At 40.1% G+C, this 16774-nt stretch overlaps 1 protein-coding gene across 1 annotated transcript in view; it reads right to left on the bottom strand.

Moving 5' to 3' along the window:
* DYNC2H1 (dynein cytoplasmic 2 heavy chain 1) overlaps nucleotides 1–16774 on the bottom strand; it is a 146964-nt gene that overhangs the window by 11076 nt on the left and 119114 nt on the right. Inside the window, 5 exon segments of the mRNA XM_064583827.1 lie at nucleotides 2222–2365; nucleotides 3906–4040; nucleotides 4611–4730; nucleotides 6348–6511; nucleotides 15637–15760. Coding sequence (XP_064439897.1) covers nucleotides 2222–2365; nucleotides 3906–4040; nucleotides 4611–4730; nucleotides 6348–6511; nucleotides 15637–15760 — 687 coding nt within the window.

The raw sequence follows: 16774 nt of genomic DNA on the forward strand, positions 1-16774 counted from the left end.
GCACTGCTACAAGATCTAATGGATCTCCAGCACACTGCAGAGCAAGTTTTGTACTCTACATATTTGAAATTATATTGCTTTTAAAAATGAATTCAAGCACACGCACACACACAAACATGCACATGCACACACACATACACATGTGCATACACGTGCACACGCGCGCATGCACACGCAGACACACACACATGCACAAACATGCACGTGTACACACACAAACACGCACATACACACGCACACAAACATGCACATGCAAACACAAACATGCACACACACAAACATGCACATGTACACGCACAAACACGCACATACACATGCACACAAACATGCACACACAAACACAAACATGCACACGCACACGCACAAACACGCACATGCACATGCACACAAACATGCACATGCAAACACAAACTCGCACAAACATACACGCACACACAAACATGCACACGCACAAACATACATGCACGCACACACACAAAGGTCAATGTTATTCAGTAGCTGTACTACCAAAGACCGGCGGCTCCTGAGGAGACGCTGAGATACACGCTTTTGTAAAGAGCACAGAATAACCACTGTTCTCACTGGGTTCAGGCAGAACTGCTAACCTGTTCATCGGTTCTCACACTCCTTCAGAGTCACTGACTTTTCACAGAAGTATTTTTTGACGGAAGGACAAGAAAGAATTTAAAATGAACTTATAATTGTGTACTTTATGAGAAATTTATGAGAAATTTTTCCTGCAAAAATTATCGAGATCTATATATAATCCCTTGTTGGCGGAGCTATAGATGGACGAGGTGCTCTCGCCACCTCAGTTCCATACGCCAACAGCACGTGTCCAAAGGTAATGAGACGACATTTGTCTGAAAGCTTACACACGGGCACTTTGGCCCAGTCATCCAAGTCTGGGGATTTAACTGAGAAGAAAACTAGAGGAGCAACCCACTGAAAAAAGGAGAAACCATCAATAATGTCTGCCGCTGTCTTAATACATAAGCGCGTTCTGTGACATCCTTCTGTCAGGAGGTGAGGCCTCCTCCCCCACCCCCTCGACTGCTTCCGCCAAACAACAGACAGCACGGATGACACCGACCCCAGGTTGACTTATCACAGCTTCCGCCTCACGGACTGGAATACACGTGTGGCCCCCAAGATGTCCTATCAGAAATCCGCTACTCTGGGGCACCTGGGTGGCTCAGTCGTTAAGCGTCTGCCTTCGGCTCAGGTCATGATCCCAGGGTCCTGGGATCGAGCCCCACATCGGGCTCCCTACTCGACGGGAAGCCTGCTTCTCCCTCTCCCACTCCCCCTGCTTGTGTTCCCTCTCTCACTGTGTCTCTCTCTGTCAAATAAATAATATCTTCAAAAAAAAAAGAGAGAAATCCGCTACTCTGTGCGCCAGGAAGCCCAGCACGGGGTCCTCCTCACCCAGCCCTCAGGCCCCAGGCCCCAGCCACCGCCCCCCTCCCCTCATGTCCCGACTGAAGTCCCAACACTGTGAAAGAGAGGTAAGCCATCTCTGCTCGGCCCTGACCCAATTCCCACAGAACCCACGAGCCGAAGAAAAACACTGTCTGATCTGCCAAGTTAGGGTTACAGTGACATTCAGCACAGATAATCAGGAAAACGTCCACACAGCACGTGCTTACAGGGCTCGCACTGTCCAGCGTCTCAATCTTCAAAAATACCATATGCAGGTTTCTACTTATGGCACGAAAGTTGTCTGCAATATATTAATACTTGACGTAAAGCCAGCGTGCTACCTTTGGGTTAAGACCATTTATATCCATTAAGACTCCCTTCCCTCTGTCAGCACACAAACTTGATCGCGCAGAGGGCACTCCTCTACCCCCTTAACTACAACACCCGGCATGCACCACGGCCCCAGATGGCACACAGGGACACGAAATCTTCAATGCTGTTTTCCCCCAAGGAATGAGATTATGTAGATAACCTTTATACCATTTTAATGATAATCTATTACTTATTAATTTGTGCTCAGAATTGAAATCATTTCCATTAAGAAGACTGTTGCACTGGGGTAGTTTCTTAAGAACATAAAATACAATTAAGGAGCTAGTTTCTTTAGATACACCTTAAAATTGTTGGATGGGGTCTTCTGAAATAGAATTCTGAAGTTTTCTCAGGAAATTCTTTCTCTAAGTACCTAGTCAAGGATCTCTGTTACTCAGCATCAGCTGTGGGGTAACGGAGAGCTTACCTGTTTGTTTTGCAGAGCTCGCTGGAAAAGTCGGAGAAATGCAGCCAAACTAAAACGGTACATGTTATTAATTTTGGACAAGTCAGAGATAATGAAGTACATCTTGCTGCCATTCTCGGCCAGAGGAAGGTAGGCGTCCCGCTCCTGTGGATCAGAGGTTGGGTGGGAAAAACATCTTAGTGCTAGTGCTCGCCTGCCACCTACAGGCCGCTCCGCTCCCAGCGAGCCGCCCTTACCAGTCCTACATAACGTGCACCAAATACGACGACCAATCACAGAACTGTGTAACTAAAGGGAATGATACCATCTAGTTTCCTTATTCTTATAAAACTGAGGGCAATGTATTTAAAGAATTCTCTAGCTCCCGGATGACAGAGGTAGAAGTGGTTCATGGGTGACCGTACGGAGGACCAAGAGCACTTGTATGACGGAGAAGGTAAGGAGAAAAGGTAGGCAATTATGATCCGAGAATGAACGATGCCATCTTGTATTTCAAGAGAGAAGCGGTTTAGGTGATGCCAGGGCCTGGCTCCACTACCCCCCTGCAGGAGAGGAGAGTCGCAACCCCGAGTCGGGAGTGTGCGGGGGGCTGGGGCCCACAGGAACGCTGACGGGAGCAGAGACTGGAACAGGTGTCTGCACCCAGGAAGAAAGCCCCCGGCACTGTTCGGCGTGCGCACAGGGACTTCCTCTGTGGCAGAAGGGAAGGGATCCTCGAAGTGAACGGCCTCAGGTTCCCAACAGGACTGTGAGGAGTCACTGTGATCTGAGCACCAGGATGACAAACGTCATGCTGGGAATGTTACAGGGCTGACTCAGTGACACTTGCGCAGAAGGAGAAGGCCAGGAATTTCGGCATCCCCGTGCTGTGAAACAGAAAACGAGAGGCGCAGCAAAACCATGCTAGAGAAACCGAGGGGGCTGGGTTAGAAGCGGGCTATCAATCTGTTCCTATTCTGCTTCAACAGAGCACTTTCCCAAGTAAAACAGTTATGATATGTAAGTGTACGATTTGGACAAGGGCTGAAAAATACTGAAAGGAAAACGTGACAGGGTCACCGAGACGACCTGGCAAAGAATGAAAGGACGTGGTCAGTGAGGGCCCAGGTCAGGCTGGAGCCTGGAAATGCACAGTAGCACTCATCCGTTTGGGCGTCTGTTTGCCTTCAAGCAAAGCTCAATCATTAGAATGTAGGAGAAGAACAGACTGTTTTGAACTTGGGTTAGAATTCTGCAAAAGGGATTATCAAAAGAAAGGCAAAAAGCATTTTAAGGGAAGAAAATTTTTTAACAGAAAAGACACCTTACAACTCTTACTTAATATACTAAACATGCCTTAATTTTAAAAAGCTCCAGGAATGGCACAGATGCTTTTAACAGTCAGTTCCAATACTCTCACTTTCAATTTCAGTATAAAACTGTCGCCCCAGAACTTGAGATCACGTTATTCCAGAAGTCAGCAGAGGCTGGCAGACCTTATTCTCGGCACCCTGAGCCTCTCACCCCCTCTCTACAGCAGGATCGATCAGACCCACGGCTCTGGGGTTTCTGAAGAGCTCTCTTTTTTTGTAATTGTCATTCCCCCAAAGTCCTGACTCTACACTGTCTAATCATATTAACATAAAAATTTAAGAAAACATGATATATAGATCACCAAAAAGAAAAAAAAAGGGGAAATAATTACTTGGTCAAGGGAAATCTGGAGTTTGTAAGATTCTTTCAGTGACTCCTGAATAAGTGCACTGCTTGCTTTTGTCTGATTCAAAGATTCAATCAAATCCTTATTTTCCAAAATATTCCCTTGGGATGTGGCAAGTGTCTGCAGCAAAAATTAATAAAATAATGTGAACATTATCATACATGTTAAAATAACCAATTAAAAGAAGCCCATATTAACTATCATTAATTTGATGTTTATGAAAACTTGTATTATTTTAAAAGAATTTCAACATTTTATAGCTTATGAGAATAAGAGTTAATCATGATATACCGTATCATCAAAGCATTGCATATGTATTAATTTTATCAATCTAATAAAAATAAAAACTACTTAAAGTTACAGATTAAATCATAATTTTATGCTACATTTTAATGCTGCTTGAAATTCTAAGCATATAATAGATAACTAAATATTAGTGAAATAATACAGTATACAGTATTACTTAAAAATCACTTGTCTTAGACATTAATTACCATTCCTTCTTAAGATCTTGTATTCTAAGACATCTACTTTTTCCTCTTTGAATTTTGATTTTAAGATATATATATTGACATGTCTTTGGCACAACCAAAACCATGTGGATGGTACTATTAAATTTTTAAAAATCTGCTAATTATATTCACTAAAAAAATGTAATATAAGAAAGCATCCTGAATAACTAAATTTTACCTCTAAAAGAGATTCCTCAAGCTTGGCTAACTGTATTTTCTTATCTTCTTCCTGTTGTAATAGTTTTGTTTTCTGCTCCTCTAAGTCAGGTTTCTCATGCTGAATAGTTAAAGCCAAAAGCTTTAAAAAAAATTTTTTTAAGTCAAAGTTATTTTAGTGGTAAAGTTCAAACAAGACAAAACATAAACTTCCCACAAACAGGCCTTGTGCTTGACCAAATTTATTACGATTTTATGTACCTCATTTGATTCTTTCTAGTTAAACATGAGACACTTCACAATTATTTCTGACAAAAAAAGAAGCAAAATAAACTGATCAATAAAGTATTAAATACTATAGGACATCTGTAAGAAATTGCATTACGTAACATATCAATATGTAACATTTTTCTAAAATTAAATAAAATATATGAAAACTAGTTTTTTTAGTGTCAAATATTCATATAAAGAAATAAAGAGATATATTACTTAAAATACTATAACATCACAGTCTCAACAAGATACCATTTCATCCCCATTAGGATGGCTACAATTAAAAACACAAATAACATGTGTTGGCAAGATGGGGAGAGAGTGGAATCCTTAGACGTTGTTGGCGGGAAAGTAAAGCACAGTCACTTCGGGAAAGTCTGTTCTTCAAAATGTTAAACAGAGTAACCATAAGATCCCGCAAGTCCACTAAAAAAAACACTGAATTGTACACTTTAAATGGGTGAATTAATTGAATCTTAATAAAGCTATTTTTAAAATGCTATGTCAAATTCTTCATTTTGAAACTTTAAATTAGGGGATGACATTGGCAGGTCATAAAACATGTAAATGCGAATCTGCTGGACAAGCATCCTCACTGAGCACTTCTTACGGATCTGAACAGCCCCTTTCGCGAGGGGATGGACAGGTTCTAGAGAGAATGAGCAATTCTGTCAATTAATTCTGCCATGCTTTGAGTAATCCCTTCACAGTTTTATTCATAAGACGTATCATCAAGTAAGTCAAAAGATACTATCCATAAAAATACATGCTGTGAGCTGTATGTTATTATAAGAAAAAATAAAGGAAATTCTTAAAAATTATAATTAAGTAAAAATTGTAACAAATATACATACTATCATATGAAATCAAAACAGGAAGAGTCTACAATTGTTAGGTGAGTAAAAAATGGAATGACTCAAAGTCAACAGGCATCATAGCCTTAAAAGGAAAATGAGTAAGGAACTACATTAAGTAAAAGCCTAGATATAAAAACTCATTTTGAGAGTCAAATAATGATCTAAATTATAGAAAGTCATACACAGATACAAAAATTCAAAGACACATATGTTCTAGTGGGAAAAAAAAGGTCAGGTGGGGAATCCAACACCCGCCCTCAACCAGCCAAACAGGTCAATTAAATGCAATTCTCACATTTCAACTTCAGTTTTTCACAATTAGAAAACGTAGCTGATCTCAATCTATGAGCCTTCTCTCTCTCAAACTCTACCACACATGACAGAAATCGACCCTAAAATTAACGTAATAGTGGGAGAAGCAGCGATTCGATGTTAACAAGTGCCCAAGTCTAACACAAATGATAACGTAAACCCGAAAGCTTGACTCTAACTCACAAATGTAGTTTCAAGATGGATTCAAAAGTTTAAATACTAATCACTTCCACAAAGTTGATTCCAATTCAGAGTATCTCCTGAGTACCCAAAGCTACAGGAGATTTCTGAGGTCACTTCTTATTGCCCATACATACCTGTCCTCGCAACCCACTTCTTGTTGTAGTGAAGTTAACCTCCGTAATGATGGAGGCTGCATCTGGCGGGATGAAGGGATTCGGGTTTCTTGTTGACAAGAAAAGGCGGAATTCTTCATTGTAGTCAATAATTTTGTCACCTATTTGTACCACATAACGCGGTCCTATTTGTTTAAAATGACACAATTAGTTGGCTTCAATGTTCTGTCTTTTGCTTCATGACATTAAAAAATATAATTTATATTTCCTAGTATTTCTAAATAGTTGGTAGCATAGGCTTTTCAGTAGAGTACAGAATAGCAACAGTTAGCTAGCCAAAAGACTATTAACCAGAATGCCCTATTAATCAGCACATATACAAACAGGGCTAAAAACTAGTCATTAATTTGATCCCGGGATCCTGAAGTATAAAAGAAATATATACGTATATTACATTTCATTCCAAATTTTTCTGAAATGACTGATTATAAATGACACAAAAAATAACTCAATTATATACTATTCTCTACAGAATTCATTAGTTAAAAAGTGTTCATTGGGGGGGCCTTGGTAGCTCAGTCAGTTAAGTGTGTGACTTCAGCTCAGGTCATGATCCTGGGGTCCTGGGATTGAGCCCCACATGGGGCTCCCTGCTCAGTGGGGAGTCTGCTTGAGATTTTCTCTCCTTCTCCCTCCATCCCTCCTGCTGCTCATGCTGTCTCTCTCTCACTCTCTCTAAAATACATAAATCTTTATTCAAAAAGTGTTCATTTTACTAGTTTTTAAGACGTACTACTTAAAGACAGAATGAGCTGGTAAAAACCTAATATTATCAATAATATGAGTAATTGCAAAGATGCCCATTATTAACTTCAAAAGGATTTATTCAGACTGCCATATACAAGTGATCTGAGATGAGAAATTAAACTAAGAAAAAACAAAGTTCTGCCTCATAAAGGAGTATATTCCAAAATTTAAAAAAACAGTGATATACAACACATACAGAGAAATAAATCAGCAATTATACCCACAACTTACAATTTTAAACTGACACAAACAATTTATTTTTAAAGTACAAAATACACACTTTCAAATATTATTTTCAAAGACTAAGAAAAGTATCGTAAGGAATTTTTGAGAACTCCAGGATAGATTTTTAAATTTTACTTAAAAACTTTTTTAAGTTAATATGAAAATAATTCAATAAGCACTTTATGAAAAAGGATATATAAATGTCCAAAAAGGAATATTTTGTAGCAAAACTACAATCACCATTATAAAAACACAAATTTAGAAGCCCAGTGAAATACTTCTACATCAGCTGGAATGTTTCAGGAAAACTTAAGCAGGATAAATGCAAAGAAAACCAATCCTAAGGACATCATAATCAAACCACTGAAAAACCAGTGACAAAGAAAAGTTTTAAAGCATCCAGAGAAAAATCACACATCACTTACTAAAGAGCAACAATAAAACCAGCAGGTGATTTCTCAACAGGAATGACATAAGCTAGAGGATGAAGGAATAAAAACTTTAAAGTGCTAAAGAAAATAAATACCAACCCAGAATTCCATGTCAGGCAGAAAAACAAATATCCTTCAAAAATACAAGAACAAGAAGTTTGTTTCCAGTGGGCCTTCACTAAATGAAATAGAAAAGGAAATGCTTCAGACAGAAGAAAAGTAATGTGGACGGGGATGAAGAGCACAGTCACCATGCTGAGCACTGAGTCGGGTACAAAAGTGCTCAATCACAGGATCACACACTTGACACTAACAGAACCCTGCCTGTGAACTAAACAAGAATTAAAATTTTTAAAAAAAGAAAAATAACCTAGATGTAAATGAGGAGATGATGGAAATGATGGGAGAATGTGAGAACCATAGGAAGGAACAATCTGTGTAAATACAGATTTTAAAAGCAGTCATTATAACATGTCACCATGACAACATATCACAACAATAATGCAAAGGCAGGCAGGGGTCTACGGAGTAAAGTGCACTGGAGAAGTGGCAAAGTATTTATTTGTAGTAAAATAAGAAGTCAAAGATATATACTGTTATATGTACGGTGACCCATCAAAAAAACAGGAAATGTTTTATCAAAAAAAAAAATCAAGTTAATTACAAAACTGGATCAGGTATCACGTGATCTGGTTAGCTGCATTAAATCACGCGACAAACAGGAAGACCGCACAGTGAGTGAAAATGAAAACCGAGTGGTAAACTGAAGAGAGGTGCCCTTGAGAAACAAGGCCAACAGAAAATTGAAAGTAAATGAATAAAAATTATTACCATGCAAACACCAGGCCCCCAAAGTAGTGTAACCATTCTAATATCAGACTCTAAAACTTGATACATTTCTGAAGAAAAAGGAGGACATTTCATAACAATAAAGAAAATAACCCAAACAGGAAAAATCACATTTTCAAATATGTATGCACCCCAAAACAAAGCTTCAAAATATTTAAAGCAAAAACGAAAAGAACTGAAAGAAAAACAAATTCAAAAATCATAGAACCTTTAAGAAATTCTCAACATATGATTGAGAAAAACAAAGCAAAAAAGAGTAAAGACACAGAAAACACTACAATGAACAAACCTGACCTAACTGACTTTAGAAAAAATTAAAACAACAGCAAATTTCACATAATTTTCAAGTGTACATGGAAAAGTGAAATGTAATGAAATGTCCTATTATAAAGAAAGCACAACAGGGTTCAAACAACTGAATACTGCAGAGTAAGTTCTCTGGCCATAATGGAGTTATGCTGAAAATCAGCAACAAAAACGGGAACGAGAAAATTTCCAACTACCTGGAAATTAAGTAACAATAAAGCTATGTAATTCAATGAATTGAAGAAGAAATCAGGACTCTGGTATGAAGCTGGAGGAGGGCTGAGAGGGAAATTTATAGACATAAATGCATATATTTAAAAAAGATTAAATATCAGTATCTTGAATTTCCATCTCAAGAATCTAGAAAAAAGAACACCAAAGGAAACCTAAGGAAAAACAACAGGAATGAAATAATAAAGAGCAGAAACCAGTTCAAAAATACAATAAAGAGGGTGATGGGCATTTAGGAGGGCACTTTTGTGGGTGTCGTATATAAGTGATGAATCACTGAATTCTACTCCTGAAACCAATATTGTACTGTATGTTAACTAACTAGAATCCAAATAAAAACTTGAAACAAAACAAAAATTAAAATTAAAAATTTTTTTTAAAAAGGAAATCAACAAATATTGGGGTTCATGTAGAGCATGAAATCAGCCATAATACCTGGCTTGCTAAAATGTAACACAGAGGCTGCTGGGGGGGGGGGGGGGCGGCGAGGGAAGGTTTCGGAGGAGGGTGTGGGCCTTTGGAATGACAAGGCCCGCATGACCACTCTGCCGTAGGAATGTCGCGGGGAGTTGCCTTCCCCAAAACTCTCTAGGCCAAACAGCCGCCCGGGGATCTAAGAGATGTGTGCGTTGTCCCCTAGGCTATGTTTAGCAGAACTCAAAGAACATGCAGATTAGCACATCGTAGCTTTCCCACAGACAGATCCTCCTAGTTCCAGTTAAGACCCCTTGTCACACATCACATGCTTGAGAAACAGCGTTAAGGATCTGTGATTAACCTGAAGGACCAATAAAAGCGGGAGCAAAGAAGAGCAAAGGGTCTTCGTCTCTGAGCTATGACCCCCTTGCCTTTCCCTCTCTTTCACGGCAAAGTTTGGAGTCATCTTTCATCCTTCGGTACAGAGGTTGCTGGCCGTTCCCGGCAAACAAAGTTAAAAGCTGGTATTTTGAAAAGATTAGTAAAACTGATAAACGCTCCCTGAAGATGGATGGAGGATAAAAAGAAAAATTATCAATGTCAAGAAAAAGGGAGACATCATTACAAAACCAACTGAAATCAAAAAGTTATGAGAACATTACATAAAAAACACACCAATACATTTGGCAATTTGTTTGAAACAAACAAATGCTTTAAAAATACGTAACTTTAGCAAACTTGACATACACACAAACTGCAGAAGACAAACAGAACAAATGCTGCCAGCTGGCAGTTTGCAATGAGAGGTCCTCCTGAGACTGCATGGACGCGGGAGGACGGTACAGAAACACGGGGCTTAGCACAGGACAGGCCTCACGGCAGGTGACTGGAAAATGGTTCAAGGACAGTGTGGTTTTGCTGGGGAATGGATACAGACAACCCTATGCCTGGTATCTTAATAATGTTTATCTAGGAGGGGAGAGAAGTGGAGGGGAACTACATAACTGATTTAAAAAAAAAAATGAAAGCAGAAGTCACTCCAATTAGCTGGAACACTGATGTGATACGGGATGCACTCTTGTTCGGGGCTGTGACTTGAGTCTGGTCACGGCGGGCCTGTGGGGTGCTGGTGCTGAGAAATGACTCACATTCAACAGGGGGACACCGAAGCCGGGCTGTGGGAGCCAGTCCACCCACAGGACTCCGGCGCCTCTTCTCTTTTGCATTTACGCAACAAACGATACAAGCAAAACTATCTATGGTGTTGTAAGTCAGAAACACGGTTAGCCCTATGGGGGAGCGTGGTAAATAAGGGGGTTTCTGGAGTGCACGTCAAGTTCTAGATCTTGACCTGGGTGCCTACACAGGTGTATTCTGTTTGTAAAAATTCATAAACTGCACACACACACACACACACTTCAATAAAATGTTAAAACCGAAAAATACCTGGTTTTCTCTGGTGAATAGGACTAGTCAGGAGGAGAGGAGGGACAGAACACTACTGCCTTCGGTACTATTTGGTTTTGTAAACTGTGCATGTATTATTTTGACCTAAAATTTTAAAAAATCTCCAAGTAAATGGTTCACTGTCTAAATAGGACCCTTGGATTTAATCCGATGTCCTACCGTTAGAAACTATCAGACAAGGAACTATTAAGCCCGACACAGTCCGAATGACATCAGGCCTCGATTTACACCGGAGCTAACCTACAGAGTTCATGGCAAAGTTCGTTTTGACCATTTTTTCTTTGGGACACAAAATCGTCAGTGTACTTTTGAGAACCCCAGAGACAAAACGATTGGATACAAGTGTAAAATTTGGTCTCCTACTCTCTCTCCAGGGAAAGTCCAAATTGACATGTTTATTATCTTGGTTCTGAACCTGGATCAGGTTTGAGAATTGGGTTTGGTTTGGTTTGGTTTGGTTTGGTCAACATTTGTAACAGACATTGTATCTGTTTCCAGGTCCAAACTCTTCGGAACTATATTATCATCTGACCTAGATAAATCCAAGTACCATGTGAACTGCCATCTAGGTCCAAACATTCCATTACATGGATAACATCTTGGTAATGGTCTCTCCTGACAAAACTGCTCACACTCTATTGAATACCATTCCAGGCTGACTAGCTAAAGATGAACAGGATCTAAGTGAGGACAAATACAAAACCCTACCAACCAAATAACCAAACTGACACTGCCCAAGGAGACAGCCCACAGAGCCCATTAAGAATACTGCTGTCTTTACAGTCACTGTATACAAAGAGAATGATGATCACTTTCTTGGCCCATTAGAAGCAGCATATTCCATACCTGGAATTTCTACTACTGCCTATTCATCTGGTCAACAAACGTGTGCCCAGGCTTGAATGGCAACTCTTGCAAGGCTGCAAAGGGCAACCTTGGAAGGAATCTAAGCAATTATAACTCAGTCATTGCCTGTGACCCCTCTACCCTCCAGGTGCACAGAATTACTGATGTCTGCAAATAATCGCAGGTAACAAAATCCTAAGGAATGCTACAGCCATCCACTATCCATAGGTAAAATTTCTGGCAATCCAGAGCATTGAATATCCCGTACAATGAGCTGACCTCGGGTAGTGTTTCTGGCAACAGAGCATGTCACAAAGAGGCTTACTGAACAGATCAGTACAGGGATTGATAGGTCAGAACTAGAGGAGCTCGACCTCAGCACTACGGGCACCTTGTGCTGGAAAATCATCTCTTGTGAGGAGATGCCCTGTGCATTTTAGGATGGCCCTGGCACAGACCTCCCAACTGTGATAACCCCAGGGGGACAAAATCACTCCTGTTAGAGAAACACTGGTCTGGCTGTACTCAGGCCATGGGGCCATCCACATCCAACTTGGCTCCACAGACATACCCATATGGAGAACCACACCCACTGGGAACAGATACAACAATTAATCACAAACTTAATCTCTATGTTGCACATCCATAAGCCCGGATGAAGCAACCACAACTAAAAGGAAGCATCTGGACTAAAAAGCCAACCACAATGTTCAGCCTTCATCTCTACTCTAATCCCTGATCCATATTCAAGCCCAACATGGAAATGAAATAACCATAAAGGACTGGAATGATTAACGACGTTGTTAGTGAAACTTGGAACTATTTGCCAAATACACGAGCCTCTCCCTAGACGACTTCTAAGTAGCTAGCTGATCCCGGGTCTTCAATTACGTACCAATACCACATCGACCTTCTGCATGGCTGAGTGACTACCACACATGAATTGGGAAGTAAAAAAACAATGAGAACTTGAAAAAGAACCGTGCCTTGCCATTCCTTTCGATCAGGACACATGTGAGGGGATTGTTGAACAGCATAAATGTGAGGAGGAAGTCTATTCTAACCTTGTTATTCGTGCCAACTTTGACCTCAGTATGAAGAAAGGCAGTTCATACTGCTCAGATTAGGGACACGGGGATGTAAATGAGACTGGACACAGACTCTGATGTGGTTCTAGGATGACCATCCTCTGTCCCCAAAGGAAATGCATGATGACAAAATGGCAATTCATGAGCAACTCAACACTCTGGAAAAGGACAATCGGAAGTATAGTCAAAGATGGTAAAGAACTTCAACTACTGTGATACAGATATGTCCAGCCCTGGGGGATAGGCAGGAAAAATAAGGTAAGGGCAGAGATTAATTCTCTTTTCCTAATTCTGAAATAAACAAATTAACCCAAACAGCCCTACACAACCATCTGGAATAGTGGTTCATAATGTGAACCAATCAGGATGTGAAATATGTAACTTGGCACCAGATCCAACTTCAAGGGACCTTGTCAACACCCATTCTCAGACAGATGGCCACTAATTACTGCCACAGATACTGCTAAAACCTGACACCAATCACAGCTGATAGGGGCTCATATTTAATGAGCCGTCAAGGGCCAAATATAGACTGAAGGAAGTCAAATCCAGATGGCCCTCAAGCTTCATTTCCACCTCCCCTGTGAGACAGCATAGCCCCCCAAAACAAATAATCCAGTTAAGAAATGGGCAGAAGACATGAACAGACATCTCCCAAAGACATACAAATGGCCAACAGACACATTAAAAGATGCTCAACATCACTCCTCATCAGGGAAATACAAATCAAAAATACAATGAGATACCACCTCACACCAGTCAGAATGGCTAAAGTTAACAAGTCAGGAAACAACAGGTGTTGGCAGGGATGTGGAGAAAGGGGAACCCTCCTACACTGTTGGTGGGAATGCAAGCTGGTGCAGGCACTCTGGAAAACAGTATGGAGGTGTCTCAAAAAGTTAAAAATAGGGCTACCCTACGACCCAGCCATTGCACTACTGGGTAGTTACCCAAAGGATACAAAAATGCTGATTCAAAGGAGCACATGTACCCCGATGTTCACAGCAGCATTATCTACAATAGCCAAATTACAGAAAGAGCCCAAGTGTCCATCAACGGATGAATGGATAAAGAAGGTGTGGTGTATATATACAATGGAATATTATTCAGCCATCAAAAGGAATGAAATCTTGCCATTTGCAACGATGTGGATGGAACTGGAGGGTATTACGCTAAGTGAAATAAGTCAAGTTAGAGAAAGACAAATACCATATGATTTCACTCATACATGGAATTTAAGAAACAAACCAGATGAACATATGGAGAGGGGAGGAAGGGGATAGGGAAATAAACAGTAAGACACTCTTAACGACTGAGAACAAACCGAGGGTTGATAGAGGGCAGTGGGCAGGGAATGGGCTAGACAGGGGGTGGGCATCAAGGAGGGCACTTGTTGTGATGAGGACTGGGTGTTGTATGTAAGTGAGGAATCACTGAATTCTATCTCAGAAACCAGTACTGCACTGTATGTTAACTAATTAGAGTTTAAATAAAAATTAAAAGGGAAAAAAAAGATAGCAAGAGCTAGCTCCACAGATCTGAGTTAGTACCGGTAAGGAACAGACTGACTGAGAGCAGAGACTGCAGTCTGGAGGGTAGCTCCAGGTTGCAAAGGCAAAAGTCCCACTACGAGAGGTCTCTTCACAACACATCAGCCACTGCCAGGCCACACGTGCTCACCTGTGAGATAACAAGCGATCCACGAATGCATTTTTTGCTCTGCTTCTGGTTTGCCCTAATAACTCCAATCCTATTTCAAGCTTGCAGGGTTAGCATAAGTCTTGTAGTGCTAGCACCATGCGTGGTGTAAATATGTGCGTGTATGTATGTATAAGTATGTTCTTTGTACACACTTTGCACGACATGGTCTTGAGTTGAAAGGCATTATATTCTAATCGTCAAAGGCTGGGTTAGGTAGCGGTGCAGGAAAGAGGAAACACAGCAGTCCTGAGACTCTATCCTTAGAAAGGCCTGCTTGTGAGACAGGCTCATAATAGGCTTCTGGAAATTTGGATGTGGGGTGGGTTCTCATGTAAGAGTGCTCACTGTGCGTAAACTGTTTGTACAAATAATGTGGCTTATGCAGAACACCTGCTTTTGTGTGAGGAGTCTGGAATTTTGTCTCATGCTAGGCGGAACGTGCTGATATAAGCAGCCCCCAGTAAAAAGTGTGCGACGGAGAGTCTAATAAGCTTCCTTGGTACATGACATTTCATAGGTGTTGTCACAAGCTGGTCCTGGGAGAAGCAGCTCATCCGGTGGGACTCCAATGAAGAGGCTCAAAAGCTTACACCTTGTTTCTTGACTCCTGACTTCACGCTACATGCTTTTTGTCTTTGCTGACTTGACTTTCTATCTTGTCCCTGCGAAACATCTTAGCCACCAGTGAGAAGACTGTTGCAAGTCCTGTGTCTTCCGGTCACATACTGTCCCTGGGAGCAGTGCTGGAGAACCTGATGCAAGGCCACCTCTATAAAGGCAAGAGCTTGTCGACTGTTCCTGTTAGACCATGACGGCATTCCCACCATTCAACCAGAAAAATCAGATTCAGTGGCAAGACCAAAAGGGTCAAAGTTAGTTATGAAGTTAATTACTTTGGAAATTTTAAAAACAGTTACTCTCCGGAAAATGTCAAATATTTACCTTGAGCAACCAGATCTCGTCTCAATAATGGATAAAGAACAGGTTCTACACCATCCATCTCTTGTATAATAAGGGTTTTCCCAAAACGTACCGCCAACTCAAGAGCTGTAATAAAGTTACTATCCTGAGAAAATAAAAAAGAATACACATTAATTCCTTTATTACCTTAATATCTACAAAGGTCCTTACAGATAATGAAGGAATCTATTAATAGGAATAATATGAATATTTTAAAATTTAATATGCATGTTAATAATTCAAATTACTCATGACTGCTTTTCTAGTTGTAAGTACTTGCTGATGAATCATTTTAGTTGAATAAATTATCAAATAGATTTCATAAATAATTTAAATAGACATACAAAAAATAAAGATTTTTACAACAATAAAAAATCTTTTTTCAATCCTTTACTATGATTTCAAATTTCTACTTGATGCAGAAACAAATTTTCAAATTCTTTATATAAGTTATTCCAATATTAATAAGAACTACGTTGGTTGTGTTCAAAATCAAATGCTGAACGGAAGAAGAAAGACAAATGATGAATTCTAGCCTACTTTCCTTGGTGTGAAATGTGATAGGTCTGACCACTGTGGGGAAAAACCTCCGGACAAAATTCTGTAACCGGGCAAGAATTTTAAGACTTTCTAGCTAGCAAAAGGGTTTTAAACATCACTTCAAGCCTCCAACTATGGTTACAAAAATTAAATATTTGGAATAATAATTATTAAAATCTCCTCCCGTAAACCATAAATGGCATTAAAGTATTTTATTATCTAATTTATACCTATTCTTAACACACAAATGAAGTAAATACCCCTATTTTATAAATGAAATACGTTTGAAAGAGGTAATTGTTCAAGCACTTGAAGAATATCTATGAAAACGAATACAAAATACACTAGGCCTTCCACAAAGGGAAAAAAAAAAAAAAAAAACTGACCCCAAAGAATTTTCTCAGCAAGATAAATATGGCAGTGAGAGGTCACTACCCCAGAAGACGATGATTACATTTTGCAAACCAACATGTCTACTGTTGGGACACATGAGAGATGCTCGTTGGTGAGATTGCAGGGACACAAAATGACCATATGCTGCAAGTCTGGGAGGCTGTCCCCAAGTGGAGTCGGGAACTCT

Source organism: Mirounga angustirostris, unplaced genomic scaffold (genome assembly GCF_029215605.1).
Source record: "Mirounga angustirostris isolate CCGP_5_RB_7025 unplaced genomic scaffold, mMirAng1.0.hap1 SCAF_32, whole genome shotgun sequence".
NCBI classification, from domain to species: Eukaryota; Metazoa; Chordata; class Mammalia; order Carnivora; family Phocidae; genus Mirounga; species Mirounga angustirostris.